The sequence below is a fragment of the Leishmania martiniquensis genome, chromosome 36 (genome assembly GCF_017916325.1).
Source record: "Leishmania martiniquensis isolate LSCM1 chromosome 36, whole genome shotgun sequence".
NCBI classification, from domain to species: Eukaryota; Euglenozoa; class Kinetoplastea; order Trypanosomatida; family Trypanosomatidae; genus Leishmania; species Leishmania martiniquensis.
Window position 1 is genome coordinate 152,501 of NC_090171.1, and position 16,360 is coordinate 168,860.

The 16,360-nt window shown below is 56.0% G+C and overlaps 5 protein-coding genes across 5 annotated transcripts; all 5 read right to left on the reverse strand.

Annotated features, from left to right (window-relative positions):
* Window positions 1–614: 614 nt before the first annotated feature.
* LSCM1_00046 (uncharacterized protein) lies at window positions 615–1,937 on the reverse strand (the record flags this gene model as incomplete). The annotated part of the gene is made up of 1 exon (XM_067317705.1): window positions 615–1,937. One exon carries the CDS (start codon window positions 1,935–1,937, stop codon window positions 615–617), a length of 1,323 nt encoding a protein of 440 aa, XP_067173810.1.
* Window positions 1,938–3,641: 1,704 nt separating this feature from the next.
* LSCM1_00047 (uncharacterized protein) lies at window positions 3,642–4,319 on the reverse strand (the record flags this gene model as incomplete). The annotated part of the gene is made up of 1 exon (XM_067317706.1): window positions 3,642–4,319. One exon carries the CDS (start codon window positions 4,317–4,319, stop codon window positions 3,642–3,644), a length of 678 nt encoding a protein of 225 aa, XP_067173811.1.
* A 1,948-nt stretch (window positions 4,320–6,267) lies between these two features.
* On the reverse strand, window positions 6,268–7,311 carry LSCM1_00048 (uncharacterized protein; the record flags this gene model as incomplete). Its single annotated transcript, XM_067317707.1, has 1 exon — window positions 6,268–7,311. One exon carries the CDS (start codon window positions 7,309–7,311, stop codon window positions 6,268–6,270), a length of 1,044 nt encoding a protein of 347 aa, XP_067173812.1.
* Window positions 7,312–8,676: 1,365 nt separating this feature from the next.
* On the reverse strand, window positions 8,677–10,209 carry LSCM1_00049 (uncharacterized protein; the record flags this gene model as incomplete). Its single annotated transcript, XM_067317708.1, has 1 exon — window positions 8,677–10,209. One exon carries the CDS (start codon window positions 10,207–10,209, stop codon window positions 8,677–8,679), a length of 1,533 nt encoding a protein of 510 aa, XP_067173813.1.
* Window positions 10,210–13,906: 3,697 nt separating this feature from the next.
* On the reverse strand, window positions 13,907–16,174 carry LSCM1_00050 (uncharacterized protein; the record flags this gene model as incomplete). Its single annotated transcript, XM_067317709.1, has 1 exon — window positions 13,907–16,174. The coding sequence occupies one exon, from the start codon at window positions 16,172–16,174 to the stop codon at window positions 13,907–13,909; it is 2,268 nt and encodes a 755-aa protein (XP_067173814.1).
* Window positions 16,175–16,360: the final 186 nt, after the last annotated feature.

Here is a 16,360-nt window from a genome sequence, read left to right on the forward strand (position 1 = left end):
GGTTGCTCAGTGGAGCAATGGCGTGCCGCCAGTGACTCGACCAGGCGTCTGCCCCCTTTCCACTATGCGAGCGGGCAGGCTGCGCGTGCGCCAGTGCTGGCCGGCGCAGGCCAGGGTAATGGGAGAGGAGGGGAGGGGGGCAGCTAGGAAATGCTTGTGTGGTGATGGTGATGGTGTGCTGAGGGATACAGGAACACCTCGAGACGTGAGGGGGTGCGCCGAGGGAGGGGAAGGAGGGGTGCAGTCTCCTGATCACAGTGCATAAACTATGGCACGAAGAGGAGGGCGGATTCCCCCAGTAGCTGTGCAGCGTGGAACGTCGCGCATCATGGATGATGCATCGAGTACCGGTCGTCTACCGCACACGCAATCCAGGCTGCCGCAGTGCATACCGCCGCGAACATTTTGTGTTTACTCGAACGTCAGCTTTGAAAATGGTCCTGTCGCTGCCCTAGCGCAGCGCTGGCACGCATTAGCACGCGCATCCACACACACACATACACACAGAGGCACGCGGTGAACTTCGAACAGAAACACGGGATACTATACAAGCACTCCGCCACACGAGCACATACGCACACAGTGGAAGAAAAGAGGGCTTCGACCGCACCGCTTTACGCGGACGTTTTCGTCGTCGTCTCAACACGGGCAAACTTGTACACTTGCCCGTCTTCCTCCTCAATTGCCTCCGGGGTGGGCGATGCAGGCCTCAGCACGGGCGCCGGCTTCTCAGCGAATAGCTCCGTCGTGTGCGCGCACGAGTCTACCAGCGCCTTCTCCTCTGTCGTCAAGCCGAAGAATTTATAGCAGTCAGCGTAGCTGCGGAGGTCCAGCTGCACCTTCGCCATGAGCGGCTTCAGGGACTTCACCGCTGGAAATGCGCGCGTGAGGTGGTACTTGAAGTTATTGAAGAGGGTGCGGTAGCGCACTGAGTAAAAAAAAAGCTCTTTCATGATGGCCATCGCGTACTCCTCAGAGCCCTCCGTCCACTGTTCCTCGCCGTCTCGAGCAGCAGAAGCTGCGGGATGCGCACCGCCTTTGTGATGAAAGCACCGCGCGTCTTCCAGGGCAGCGCGAGCGATCATGATCCCGTCGAACCCATACAAGGCACGCTTTGCCTCCCCGTCTTGACGCGACAAGATGGAGCCGTTCAGAACCATGCATATGCCGTCAAAGGCGGCGTCAGCTCTGCAGGCGCGCACCACTTCTGACGCGCGGTCATACAGCGGTGCCTGCTCGGACCGCTGATTCGGCGTGCGGGCGTGAATGGTGATGGCGTGCAGGAGAGGGCTGGTCGGTGTGTGCTGCGCCGCCGCCAAGACCGCTCGCAGCATCTCCACAGTGCCTTCAGTGGTGTCCTCAAGACGTGTTTTGAGGCTTATGGCAATGCGCCTACCGCCTCGTGCTTCCACACGCACGTCGCTGTTCACAGCGTCATGCACAGCCCGCAAAATCGCCCCGCCGACCTCCGGCCGCTTCATCAGCGCGGCGCCAAAGCCGTTTTGCACACTGAACTTCTTCGGGCATCCCATGTTGATGTCGATGCCGTCGATGTCATCACTGCAAACAAGCGCCGCAGCCGCACCACGCGCCGGATCTGCGACGCCCAGCTGCAGCACAATGCGGGGTGCAACGACACACTCCGCTTTGTGTCCACAATAAGTGGTGGCAGTGCGCAGAGGTGTGCTCAGCACAACAGAACGCTTATAAGCGCCTTTGAAGGCGTCGTAAGAGACATAGTCGCTCATCGGTGCTTCTACCGTAGAGTAGTGCACCACCTCGCGCTGGCATTTCGCAAGCTTAGCCGCCACAACCTCCTCCGTGAAGACGACATCGGCACCGTGCGCGCCGCACAGAGCACGAAAGCCGGGGCTGCACACGCGCACCATCGGCGCCAGCATCGTCTTGTGGTAGAAGATCGACTCCTCTGCCCGCATCACTGCAGCGAGCGCGAGAGGGAAGCGGCGAGGTGGGCACCCTGGTTTGTAAAGTAGGCCACGCGTCCCTCCAGCTAGCCTCTGCGCTTCACCATGGGGCTCAAGGATACAAGTTCGTGCGTTGGTGAACCATAAGAGCGACAGTTTGCGCAGTATGTCGGTGAGAAGAACCGGCACAGGAAAGAGGTGGCAACAGGTAGCGTGAGGCGCACACACAAAAAGCGCCCCAAAGAAGAAGAGGGAGGAGGAGGGACTTGATGCGGTATCAGGGGAAGTTGACCGACGCTGCAGTCTTTAGGCTTGGAAAGGCGAAGTAGCATCAGCATTCTCGCCGGCTCTCGGCACCGAAAGAGGCGTGAGAGCATCACCGCAGGGTTCACGATGCAGCTGCCTGAGAAGGAGAAAAATAAAACAGCCCCGTTGCAACAGCAGCCTATCATGAAAGTCATGAGCCACGACAGGTGTGTATGCAGAGCTCTGCCATGGAAGCGTTCTCCACTTCCATGTCGCCAGAGACGCGCCCGACGTGTTCCTGTCGCGTATATCCATATCTCGATGCGTCCACATAGAAAGGGTTTTTTTGCCTATGCCTACGGTTTGAACAAGGGAACAACAAAAGAAAAACGCCAAGATCAGAGCCAAACGAAACAAATATAAAAAAAAGGAAGAGAGTGCGTCCTTATAGTTTTTTGTTGTCGAGGTGATCGAGAAGTTGGGGGGAGGAGGCTGGCAGCGGTAGCAGCAGCTGAAGAGGATACGAATGTGGGTGCCGCCGTCCCTTCAAGAGGCGCGAGCAGTTACACACAGTCAACGATCTCAATCACAGCCTGACGCGTGTACAGAAAGAGATGCTTGCCAGCAGAGGTGCATGCGACGAAACAGACAAAAAAATGTCCCCTCGCCTAAAATGCGCTGAGCCACATAGGTACTACTACAAAGGTGCCGCAACAATGATGGAGAAACGGCACCACGGTGAGGGCCGGCGCGGTCGCCGATTCGAAAGCGAAAACGAGAGAAAAAAGGGGGCGGGAAAAGGGGCGCAGACAGGGACAGGGGCGCGTGAAGGTGAGGGAGCCGATGGAGGAGAGAGGAAGACAGCAGGCATGCAAAACGAAATGGTGATAGGAGAGCCTCCAGATGCCGGTGCTCCGTTTTCCGCGTCGAGGCCCGCTTCGTATCGCTCACTAGAATCCGTTCCGCCACCCCTGCCCACCTGACTTGGCCCTTTCCTTACGTGTGTCTTCGTCTTCTCTCCGTCAGTCGCTGCCCATCCCTACCTCCCTTGTCCGTCCACTATTACTATGACTGTCGAAGGGGGATCCGTCGCACGCTCCTCTGCACCGCCTCCCTCAATCGCAGGCCTTCTCCTTGCGTCATGAGTCGGGCCAACGCGAAACAATAGCTGCACGAAACAAAACGGCATCCTGACGTCCGCCCGCTCCTTCAGCGACCCTATATGATCGCCTCTACCCCCCGTTGCGGCCGCTGTCACTTCCTCTTGAACGCGCCCCTTACCCCCACCACGGCACCGCACTAAGATAGAGGCGAGAACAGCGTGCACGAGGATGGAGAGGAAGAGAGCACATCGGGGAATGCTGCACATCACACCAGCAGCACCACAAGCGCCCACGCACATATATAGACGTACACACAGACACACACGCGCAGTACCAGGAAGGCAGATGGGGGTAAAAGGGGTGTGCCTTACTCGGCATTGAGGTAGACGCCGAATTCGTGGAAATCGCGGTCGAACTCGGCCTCGATCTCCGCAAACGTATAAGCTGGGCCTTCATCCGCGGCTGGCTCATCTGTCCAGTCCGGGTGCATCACCAGCCACGGGCGGTTGTGGACGTAGAACCACTGCTGGCACATGGGGCACTTCGTCTTGCTGTAGCCCTTCATCATCATATAGTAGTTCGACTGCGGCACATGCGGTGCGCAGTTACCGAAGCACAGCACAATCTGCTGATCTCCTGGGTTTCCGGTGCCCTCCACGCGGATGGGGCGCTCCTCACTACCGATCGGAGGCTCGTACAGATGATTCACCGCCACGTACGGCCGGTCATTCCACTCCTCGCGGTCATGCTCCTCCAGCATAAGCGTGTCGTCAGCCTCGAACAGGTGCCACACGCGCGCCGGCTCCTGCCAGTAGAGGCGGCCAACACCAGTCACCACATCATCGTACACCGGCAGAGACTGGTCCATAAGCTTGCTCATGATAGGGCTCTTGCGCCAGCTATCCGGGGGCTGCTGAAGCTCGTTCAGGTTGTGGGGTTGCACCGGATAGCTTTTGTCTTGGTACGGCGTGGGGCCGTGCGAGCCGCCACCGCTCAGAAGCGCGCGCGATGCCGCGAAGAGGGAGAGTTGAGTCTTGCGAAGCATGGGGAAGTAGTGAGAAAACGAGCGTGGTGGCACTAACAGTACCTCCGGGTGCTACAAAACTTTAGCTTGATCTGCGTGATCGAGGAGGTAGCGCGTTTTTTTATGCGTCAGAGTGTGGGTGGTTGGGTGAGTGTATTGCACGCCAGGGTGACACCCTCCTTAGTTGTCGTAGGAGGGGGAGTGAGGAAAGTCGAGTAGGGAAAGGCAACAGAGCGGAGGAGAATATTGTAGGGTCTCAAGAGCAGAAGCAGCCAAGGAGAGGGAGAAGAAAGACCCCCTCAACGCTGCATCTGAGCGCGCGCACATTCTTCGCAGGATGCTGTGTGAAACGCATGAGCAACTCCGCATACCTTCACCAGGCATGACCTTATGCAGGACAGTATGCACACCAGAAAGGGGAAGAGATACTGCACACGTACCGCTCAGGGTATTCGGGTACTGTCAGAGAGACTCCCCACTTCACGGCAAGCCCGCGATGTCGCTGGCGACCGCAGTCTTACGTCACTGGAAAGCGCACCGCTCCACCACCGCTGGTGTCAGGGTTCGCAGCGGCATACAGCTCGGATCACCAGCAAGAAATGAGTGAGTGAGTGAAAGACGGAAGCTAAAAAGGAGGTAAACACACACACACACACACACAGATAGAGAGGGGAAAGGGGAGGGGGAGGAGGGGCGGAGTGAAGCTGTATGAAAGTGAGGCCCAAACGACAAGGGGAAAGAGAGACTGCGCCAAGCAAAGAGGTGGCGTCATCCGCTTTGATGGGAGGGTGGAGCAAATCGGAGAGTAAAAGAGGCAGAAAGCAGTGGCCCTTGACACGTTCGAAGGAGAAGATTGGACGCATTATACGAGGGAAGATTACGCAGGAAAAAAAAACAGAGGGAGCAGTGCCATCTGTCGCAATGTTGATATCGCTGTGAGTTGTTGCTCAGCACCTGCCACCGCACCCCCTCTCTTTTCGCTTTTCGCATCACGCTGCTTTCGCTCGTGAGTGAGTGTGTGTATACGAAGGTGGGGGCGCGACGACTTCCTTCTCGTTCTACTTTACATGAGCACACTGTCACCAGTACGCATACATGGGTGCGCGTTGTAAGGGCATGCAGCGCAACGAGTACACAAGAGAGGGGTGAAAAGGCATATGGTGAGCACCCCAAACGCACACGCACACGATGACGCGCAGTGTGCTGTCGTTTTCAACAAAAGGTAGACGAAAAAGGAAAGGGCGCAACGAACAGCGAATCGTCATGAGCCTCGCCTTGATGGCCTTATAAGCAGCCTGCACACGCGCACATAAGTCCTTACATCTACGCCCAGGCGCTGACACGCACGCCAGCAAGCGAAGTGAATGCCAAAGAAAAAAAAGCTGCAGGTTGTCCACCGTTGAAAAGAAAGCAGAAGATTGAAGGCGCGCAGATGGGGTTGGCCTGCCCCCTCCTCCCCTTACTCTCTCCCCCCCGGCTTGACTCGAGGCGGACCACCCTCATCATTAAGAGATACATATACATGTCTAGCGCGCTGTCTTCACCCGTTACATCAGCATGGCAGCGGGTCAGTGGCCATCCTCAGACCATCAGACATCGGAGCACACAGTTTTTTCCCGCCATACCGTTGACACCGGAGAGGAAAGACGAAGAGAGGGTACGCCTGAGATGGGCGCACTCCAGCACAAGCGCAGTTCAAGAGAACTGGTAAGACAAAAAAGAAAGGCGACAGCGCATCTTTTTTTCTTTCGAAGAGGGAGGGGAGGGGAAAGCAGGGGAGGAGCAAGAGATCCCTCTTTGTTGTTTTCCCCTTCTCCGCATGTACTTATATAACGACACATACGTGGCGTGAGGCGGGGTACAGAGAAGGGAAAAAGAATGCATGCACCTCACACTCAGAGGGGGAGGGGGGCAGAGGTAGGCGGCAAGACCCACAAACACACACACAGACACACGCTGGCAGATGCGCTCAGGCCCTTCCCATAGCCTGCAGCATACCTAGGCTTGTTGTGTTGTCGTTTGCAATGCGGCCGCCACCACCAGCACCCATACGGCCCCCGCCGCCATGGCTACTGAACCGGTCGCCGCTGCCACCAAAACTGCTTTGTGGAGGAGGCGGAGTCGGACGCCCTGCAGGGCGACTCGCTCGCGGTGCAACAATTCCGCCACCCGCATTGGCTCGCGCCGCACGACCGCCAGTTGCTATGTTCTGCTTGCGCATCTCATTCTGCTTCGCCATGAGAGGTGGAATTCGTCTAGCAAGCGCCGAGCCGCGCGCCGGCATCTCCGCCCCACCCCCGTTACAGGAATATGGCATGTCGCAGGGACCGCCGCGTGAGAATCCCCTTGACTCGTTGTGAAGAGGAGCAGAAGGCGCAGTGCCCCACATATTCTGCGCCTCCGCATCTGCTCGCTTGGCGCTTCGGATTGCCGAGATGAACTCCTCATGCTTCTGCCGCCAATTCGTCCGTGGGGCTGGTGCGGGGGTGTATTGGCTTGTCGTCATAGGTGTACCGAGCTTCCTCTTTCGGCCTCCCCGGGCCCCGCTCGGGGCACCAAAGGCACTACCAGCGTAGGCGTCGTCTCCCTCGCCACTGGCGCGCCGCTGCTTGCTACTGTCGAAGACCTTGCGCTTTTGGTTACCTTTGCAAACGCTCTCGTGGTAGGCGATGCGGTCAAAGTTGAAGGTACGACCGCACTTAGAGCACGGGTGCAGGTTCATGTTCGCCGGCTCAACGCTTTCAGGAGGCATGCGCTGCATCTGCAGGGAGCGAACTGCTGACACGCCACCTCCGCAGGGTTGTTCGCCAAAGGCGACACCACAGGATCCAGCGTTGCTTGCCTTACCAGTCGGCTTGCCGTGTAGCGGTGGCATGACTGGTTTTGGCCCCTGTGGGTCCAATTGCCAACGTTTGATGGCCTTCTCAAAGCACTGCGGGATGTGGATGTTGATCGACGCCGAGCCGAAGCCCCTGCCGCACAGTTGGCACGTAATGAACTGTGGACGGGGCATGCTGGCGTGCTCCTCGAGTGCTGGACCGGTTAAGTTTTCTTCTCGCTTTTGTCCTGTCCCTTTGTACGCGAACAGAAAAGTATTTGGGTAAGAGAGGCTGCACAAACAGCGGAGAGAGGCCAACGTGAGGAGCGAGGAAGCAGCAGAAGAGAAGAGAAGAGAAGAGAAGGGGGGCAAAGAGAATGAAAAGAGGAGCCCATATGGCTTTGCTGCATCGCGCCGACGGTGAACCTCTCAGTCAACGTCGCAGGGTCCTTCACACGCTTGTGGTCACGAACCTGTACACCCCTCCGGCCACTCGTGAGTACTCTACCGGCAACCCGTGCGGACTCAACGCCGTGCAGGTGATCAAGCATGGAAAGAAGTCTGCGTTAGTTTCACAAGGCTGCGTACACTGAGCACGTCAGCAGCACACGGAGGAGAAACAAACGCAGACTCTTTCCTATCTCGGATACATATATATATATATATGTATATATGTATGCATGTATATGTATTGGTGGTACATTAATGAGTATACGCGCCTGTCTCGCTTCGTCACTGCTCACATGAGCAAAGCACACTCGCTCTCGGGCACCTATCACTTCATGGTACGCTGCCTTCGGTTCTGGTTATTATCGCCCCTGCTGGCCTCATACGTGTGCTCAAGTTCTGCCCCCTCTTCTGCCTCCACAGTAGCTCGTGTCCTCCTGTCCTCTGCATCTTGTGCCCTCCATGATCGCGTCCAAAGGAATATGAGGGAAGAGGGTAGTGGGCGAGCATTGAAGGGAAATTGCTGATGCCTGCCATGGGCAGAGAGTGAGGGCTGGACAAGAACAGCGAGGGCAGAAAAGGATATGGGAAAGACAGGGAGAGAAAAAAAGGCTTGAAACGGCAGCCCTTACACACATGAAGGATGCATCGTACATCCCTCCGCTCCTTTTCCATTAAGGTGTTCTCCAAGTCCACGAATGCACAGGCGCAACCCTCTGCATTGGGCAGGTGGAAAGGGCGACAAGTCATGAGTTGATATACACCGTTAGAGAGGCTCAAGATACGCGGGAGACGGAACGGAGAGAAAAAATAAAAGCATTGAGTGGAAGAGACAGGCGGCAGACACGTCGGACCCACGAGTAACGCACCGCTAGTAACAGCACAAGAACGGAAAAGACAAATACCCCCTTTCTATCCATTAGGAACACTGCGAGAAAAAACGCACCGCGGAAGAAGCACACGGGTCGTCACGCCTTCGATTCTCGGTTCTGCTACCGAAAAAATCGTGCACGACCCCTCCACTGAGTGAAAGAGGGAAAGGCGCGGTATCAACAGCCACAGCACCGCCTTCGCTCGAGCTCCCAGAGGCCGCTTTGCCTCCACTGGACTTCTTCAAAAGAAGTTTGGAGCGCCGCGGGGGCGCCGCCGACCATTGATAGGACCTCCAAAGGCACCTGAGAAGCCGCCGGCCTGGAAGCTACCACCGCCAAACATCATGTTCATCACGTTGACAATATCCTCCTGGCTCGCACCGCCGCCAAAGCTACTTGACATGTTGGCTCCCTCCACGTCATTGTCCATCTGACCTGAGTCGTACATGCGCTTCTTCTTCGGGTCAGAGAGCACGCCAAAGGCCTCACCAATCTCTTTAAACTGTGTCTCAGCATGCGACTTCTCCTCCTCGCTTGCATGCGCCCACTTGTCTGGGTGCCACTGCAAGCACGCTTTCTTGTAGGCTCGCTTGATGTTATCCTGGTTGGACTCGTGATGTTGTAGGCCTAGAATTTTGTAGTAGTCCTTGCGTTTAGCGCGCTTGGCGCGCGCCTTGAGCTGGCGCAGCTCCACCTCGAACTTGCCATCTTCCTCGGCGGCCTGCTGCATGTCCCGCACTGCGTCCTCAAAGTTCCCCAGCTGCTCTTGAATGCGGCTGCGGCGAGCGTAGATTTTTGCAGAAGTGGCACCGTGGTTGATCGCGTAGTCGCAGTCGAGGAGGGCACCCTTGTAGTCGTTCAAGTCCATCTTCGCAGCTGCCCGGTTGCTGCGCAGTGTCGCATTCATGCGAGCGTTGGTGGGGTCGCACTCAACCGCCTGCGTATACTCGTCTACGGCCACCTTGGCGTTCTTGCTCTTGAAAGCGGCATTGCCGGCGTCTTTGTGCGCCTCGACGGCACGGATACGCTTGAGCAGGACTCGCGCCTTGGTGTTGTCGGGGTCCATCTGGAGGGTCTGCCGCAAAATATTCTGCGCGCTGGAGAAGCCCTCTTGGCCGCGGTAGTAGAGCACCAGGGCACGAAGGTAGAGGTAGTAAGGATCGGAGCTGTGTGTGTACGCGAAAGGGGACAAAACCTTGGACGCCTCATCGGGTGACGAAGACGCGTGCGCCTCGGCGTAGAGAAACGCTAGCGTTGGGACGCCAGGAAAGTCTCGATACGGCCCGGCGAGGGTGCGGCTCGCTTCGGCAAAGAAGCCGGCCTCTATCAGCTGGCGGCCGCGCGGTACAACCTTGCTGGCCTGCTCCGCACTACTCGCCAACTCTTTCAGGTGTTTAACATCCTGCGGGGTGGCCTTTGGCGACGTTGACACAGCTATCAACCCCGCCTTCAGCGCCTCCGAGGCGCGATCGAACAGGCCTAGATTACATAATGCACTGTGCAGCCGCGAATACGCCTTTGCAAACGTGCTATCCATCGTCACCGCCCTCTCCGCGTCGTGAGCGGCTTCTTGGTACTGGCCCCGTTTCAGGTAAGCCGCGCTGCGGTTGGAGTAGAGCACCGGCTCATCTGGATGGGCCTCGATGGCGGCGCTATAGTGCTGGATCGCTTCCGCGAATGCGTTTGACTTGAAGGCCTGATTGCCCTTCTCCTTCAAGGCCTCCCAGTTGCCCCTGCTGCTAGAGCTTGCGGCGAGCACTTCGTCCTGCGTCATAGAGATGCGGAACGTACACGCACAAAGGCGCGGAGTGGGAAAGGGCGCCAAGGGTTAAAAGGAAGCGATGTGCACCGCAGGAGCACCACCAACACAGTTCCGCAGCAAGGCAACCAACGCGTTGGAGAGAGAGAGAATGGCCAAGAGAACACGAGACTGCGGAGATGATAGTGGCACAGGAGAAACAGAAGCGGTGGGGGAGGGGAGGGGGAGATCTTGACCGATGAAAGCGAGAGACAGTGAGAGACAGGCCAACAGCGAAGGCAGAAACCACGACAAAAAGCAATGCACACAAATAGAGGTGTGCGTTAGTATAACAGAACGGCAAGGGGAAGATGGGGAAGGAGGGGGAGGGGGGGCAGACGCAGCACCAAAGCGAGAGAATGTGGAGAAGGAGAGAGGGGAGATGAAGGGCGCGTATTATCCAGTATTCCGACGGTGATAGTTGCTCCAAGGTAACCCGCCACTGAAAGACCAAAAAAACCGAGAAACAGAGCTTACAAAGCGCTAGCGTATCGCGAAACCCTTCTTTTTAGGTCACGCGGAGGGTGAGGGCGCGGCAAAGTGTGGGAAAACGTACAGATAGTTGCACAAAGAGAACCGTCGATTCATAAGAGGGGAAGAAGGGAGGAGATGTGGTAGAGTGGGCGAATGGTCTGTTCAGGTTGCTTCTCAAAAGCCCTACGCGTGTGCAGGTGAAGCATGCCAACTCGCCATGAGAGGTCTCTCGGCGCGCCATACGCCAAGACGGGCTCACTTTGCCGGCAAAGAAGGTGCGACGGCATCTTCTACGCACGCACGGTGTGTGATGTGTCCGCCGCCACCACGGACGCGTTTAGCATCCATGAAAGCATGCTGAGCTCTTTTTTTTTTCGACTGTTTGCTTTCCCTTTGAAATGCAGCGCGTGCCCTCCACGTCTGTATGACGAAAATGGGCCTCGTGAGCATACACGCACCGAAAAAAAAAAGCGAGAGTGATTTACAGACAAGCAGTACCCCAGCGCATATAGTAGCCGTAGAAACAGAAGCCAATTTGCGGAGGGGAAGAGGGCCAAAGTAAGAAAGCATACAAAGACGGAACGAAGAACGGTCAGTAAAAGGAAATGTACATCGCTTCGGTGCGCCACACGCACGCTCGCGCAGACACACGAAGACGAGAGAGGCAGGCCAAGAGTAAAACATGAGCACACCGAAAGATAAATCGGGAAAGAAAAAAAAAGAGTCAAGGGAAAACGAACCAGAGAGCCTACCATAGAAGCGACTCTCTTCTTTTCCCCATTTTTTGCCGCCCATCTCCCGAAAGGGACGAAGAAATACGAAGAGACGAACACAGTAAGGGAGGGCTCGAAAAGGAAGTGAGGACAAGAGGGAGCGAAATACGAGGGAGCATAAAAAGGAAAGGAGAGGAAAAAAATCAGAGAAGAGCGGGCACACAGGGAAGAGCAAAGGTGCACTTCTCAACACATGGGTCCTTTTTTTCTTCATTACGCCATTGAGTAGGGGGGTATCCAAATATGAACTCTGACGTAACGGAGGGGGACGCGAAAACAGAAAAAACGATGAGCGGATTCCCATCTGGTTCAAACGTCGCGCATGAGAAAAAAAGCGCCGTCGCCGAAATGTGCGAGTGGTCAAGAAAGAAAAAAAAAACAGGAAGAGGGGAAAGGTATCTTGAGAAATGGTGTATGAAGTGATACAAAGGCGCTCGTGTTGTTTTGGCCGTGCTTGCGTGAGTCTGCAGTATGCTTGCCGTCTCCGCCAACCTCACGAGCGCCTCGCAGGCAGAATGGTGAAGTGAAACGCCAAGAGAAGACAAACGCGTGCCGACTGTGCAGGGGCTTCGAAGCTGCCTGGAACGACTCTCCCGACGATTTGTACCTTACCTGCTCAGGAGAACGGTACGTAAACGCCTCACCCTCGGATTTTCCCCTTCCCCTCACTTTGCTTCATTCATCATCCTGCACACTAACTGGAAGCAAAGTGTTGAGGGAGCTTGGCTGTTTCTTTCAGAACCGGCTGCCAAAAATTCGGCTGCACGCACACAAGGTGGTAAACTACAACGCAAAGACACGGGGGGGCGAAGAATCGTTGGTTTCACATCGCAGGCGCCTATGTGCCTTGTAGCAATATCCTCTTGGTTGCTGAGGTGTGTGCTGCAAATGGTCATACTGCTCGAGCGCGCCGATCCAGCGCTTGCAGCACGAAGGCCGATCTCCCCTCCCCCTCTCCCCTCACCTTCATCGATGACAGCCGCCCTCGGTGGAGCGAAGCAGAGGCAACCAGGGCGTCGCGAAGCCCCTCTTTCTGTTACATCTGCACAGTCGCACTACACTGGCAGGGAAAAAATACACCGAGATGGAAGAAAACTGAAGAGAAGGCGAACGCACGGGCCCATTCGTCAGTCTTTCTCATCAGCGCGTCAAAGAACCGAAACAATGCAACGGCGAAAACGAACAAAGAGAACAGCAATCAGCCAGCGCCAAAAACAACTGTGAAGGAAAACGGCACGAAGGGGCATGCGAACAGAGGAAGAGGGGGCGAGAGAGCACAGGGATACACAGGCACAGACGCATACACACACACGCACACACGAGAGAAGCGGAGACGCTTCATTAGAGGGGTTCAGACACAGAACGCCATCTGATAGAGGAAGAAAAATAGCATATTAGCGGGAAATAGAACCTTTTAAAGGGGTAAAAGAGAAACAGGGAAGTGCTGGTGTAGATGCTGCCCAGCAGCTTCGACAGGATTACACAGGAACAGATGGAGACGGAGCGGATTCTCTTGCATCTCTTGATGTGCGTCTTTCGAGTACTGTTCTGTGCTTCGTGGCGATCTTGTTAGTGCCGCTCTCCTGATCACCTTCCATACGCCGCGACTCTCTCTCACTCTCACCACGCATCCCAACCTCCCCTGATTCCTCGCCTCTGCAAGCACTTGAAATAACAGCGAAAGTTCCGCAGCTGCAGGGTCCTCGCTTTCCTTTCGTCGAGTCGCATAAGCACTACGCTTCTTTCATTTCGCCCTAACCTTCCATTCTTCGGACACCGCTCTCAGCACCGCCACTCCTTTCATCATGTTAAACTGTCGCAGCAGCAAAATGAGGAAAGAGGCCTTTTTGCTGTTTGCGTGTGTGCTGATGCGGAGCGGCGGTAAAAGGCGTTCATCGCACGTCAAAGAGAGCGCACACAAACCCATTCGCCCGCAGTAAAAGACAGTGGAGCAGCGAGAAGGACCCAGGGAGCAAGGTCAAGAAAATCTTTTGTTAGGGTAAAAGAGGAGCTCAGAAGTTGCTAGAGAAGCAGTGCCTTCGACGAGACAGCACAAGTGGATGCGAACATTCGAACCTTAAAAAAGAAAAAACCATAAAAAAAGAGAGAAGGGAGTTTGTGGCTGATGAACGAGGGATTAAAGGGGGCGCAAACGGCAACGAGAAATGGAGCAGAGATATCCTCCTTGGAAAAAAAATTGAAATGCAGAAGAAAGCCAAGTCCCCTCTTCAGAGGAGAATAGGAAGAGGATGGCAGACACACGTGCACGTGAGGAACAAGAATGAAAGGATGTGGCGGAGATACACACACAAAGGCGCATACACGCGAGGGCGTAGCATAGTGGAAAAAAAAAAACGTGCACTTCGTGGTAGTCTGGCATGCAAACCGTGGCTCGCCGTGCATGCGCAGGTGGGCGAGCAGCGGCGCTACACGGTGCCGCCACGCGATAACACCGTCTTCGACGCCGCAGGCGATGGCGGAAACAGCATCTCGTGCAGGATATCATCACGCGTCGCCGTTATGACGTCTCGACACCAGTCGTTCACGGCAAACGAGATACCGAACGTAAGGCTGCTCACTGTGAAAGAGAATGGCATCTTTCGGTAGAGCGAGGCAACCGTTTTAGGACTCTTAAGCAGCGATTGCACAGAGCTGGTGCCCAGCCGCGCGTACACGACGCGCTCTGCCTGGCGATTACGCTTCATGACACTTAGCGGATACGTTATCACAGAGCCGCTCAACCCCGACATCGCGCCAGCAGCCATGTACTGCCCAAAGGTATGGAAGCCGAAGCGCTCCTTCAAATACTCGTATGAAGCGAACCCGATGCCGGCGAGGACGCCAACGCCCATCATGGAAAGGTAGCAGCCCTTCCAGAGTTCGCCGATACCGTGACGTCGAGCCATTGCGCGCAGAAGCCAAAAGTATGACTGAAAGCTGGGAACAGCGCTCACAGCGACACGCGTGCGCAAAAGATCTAGTGGGTAAACGATCGCCGTCCCGACTGACGCGGCGGCAGCGCCAGCGGCGAAGTTTGTGTACGGTGTGGCTACGTGCGAGTACATTAGTCGCTCCGCCACTAACTGAAACACATCGAAGAAACAGTACGTCAAGGCACCGTACGGTACCACTCGCAGCATCGTGACATGGCCCGATGTCCACATGTTAGGGCTCTGCTTGACTACCTGGTAAAGCAGCTGTGCCCCTTTCGCTGCCGAGTTGCGCTCAGCCATGCCCACCTGATACAAGATCTTAAGTCGGTCAAAAGGCAAGGAAAAGAACTTGGCCGTTGTTGCAGCCACCCCGCCGCAGAGGAATGCCTCCGGCAGCGTCACAACGTTGTGACGCGACGAATGAACAACTGTCGTCTCGTAGTAGTTGCGCGTGCGCCGCTTTACGAGATCGTTCACGGTGAAGCTTGTCGCGGTGGCGATGGGGCCCTTAATCCAGTTCATGGCAAGGCCTTTGTAGAGCCCCTGGCGAATCCCTTCCTCGCGATACACCATTCGTAACGCATGCATGACACTGGAGTAGCGCCCTTGGGTGACCTGCATGCGCCGTCGCACAATATCAAGAGGGTAGGTCGCCGACTGCGCAAGCAAACCCGCAAATCCGCCTGCCACCAGCCGCTGATACGTCGGAATGTCCTTATCAGACTCAAGTTTGGAGCGCTTCACAATGCACTGCTTCAGTGTCTCAAAGCAGGCAAAGCTACAGCCAGCGTAAGGGACAATGCCCACAAGCGTAGGGAAAAGTCCCCCATAGAGGGAGAGAATACCATGTTTAGATGTGGCCTCTTTGAAAGCGGCGCGATAGCTTGGAAAGCGCCGCTTGCCGGAGCTGCTACGTGCGGCGAATCGGGCACGCATTAGATCCAGTGGGTAGGTGCAGGTAGTCGAGGTGGCCCCTGCCAGCGAGCCGCTAATGAAGCGCAGCGTCACTGCCCACGCCTCGTCAAGCGAGCCGTCTGGATGAATGCGGTCAAACGCCACGCGCAGTTTGCTATGGTAGAAGTCAAAGGAAGCATAGGTGATAGCCGCGTATGGGACGACACGGAGCATCGTCGCGCCATTGCCTATCCACAAACCGGTAATGCCAAATCTTCGCACCGTCTCGACGCCAAGGTAGATAGCCTCGCGCAGGCTAAAGCGACGTGTCGATTCCACCTGAAAAATAATCTTGACACGATCCCCGGGTGCAATGACGGTCTTGCTCACGGCGCCAGCGATGCCGCCGGCGGCGAAACTCTCAATGAACCGAATTATCTCTCGAGTGAATGAGCGCGGCGCATTGATACTATCAGTACCATCGTACCCATGTTTCAGGACAAAGACACTGTACTCACCGGACCGGTCGAAATCCAACAGCTCCTCACCCAGGGAAGAAAAAGCGTGACGATTCTCGTGGCAGAAGAGCGACCACTGAGGCTCCGTAAGGCCGCCGACGCCGCCTGTGTCGTATCGGTGTACGAGATCACGGAGTTCAGGGACGGAAAGACTGCAGAAGGGGGCCGCCTTCTGCACAATCGTTTCTACTGGAATCACGAGAACTCCCTCTCGCGAGCTAGATGCAAAGGGTTCATCTGCACTTTTCAGCTTAGCACATTCAGATGAGGCATTTCGGGCCAACGTACGCGAGCTGCCAGCCGCTTCAGACGCAGGTGTCCAAAAAGACGATGAGGTTGCCAACGACATGAGCGTGCGCCCCTCAAAATGGGCACAGAGCACAAAGGCACAAAACACGGGCCGGGAGTGGGGAACAGTCGAACGCACTCCCCGCTACTTATAAAACAACCGTCGAGATGCACAGCAGAGCGGAGGAAAGGAGCGAGAAGCCAAACGAGGTGGGAAAGAGAATTAGACGAACAAAAGAAAGCGAAA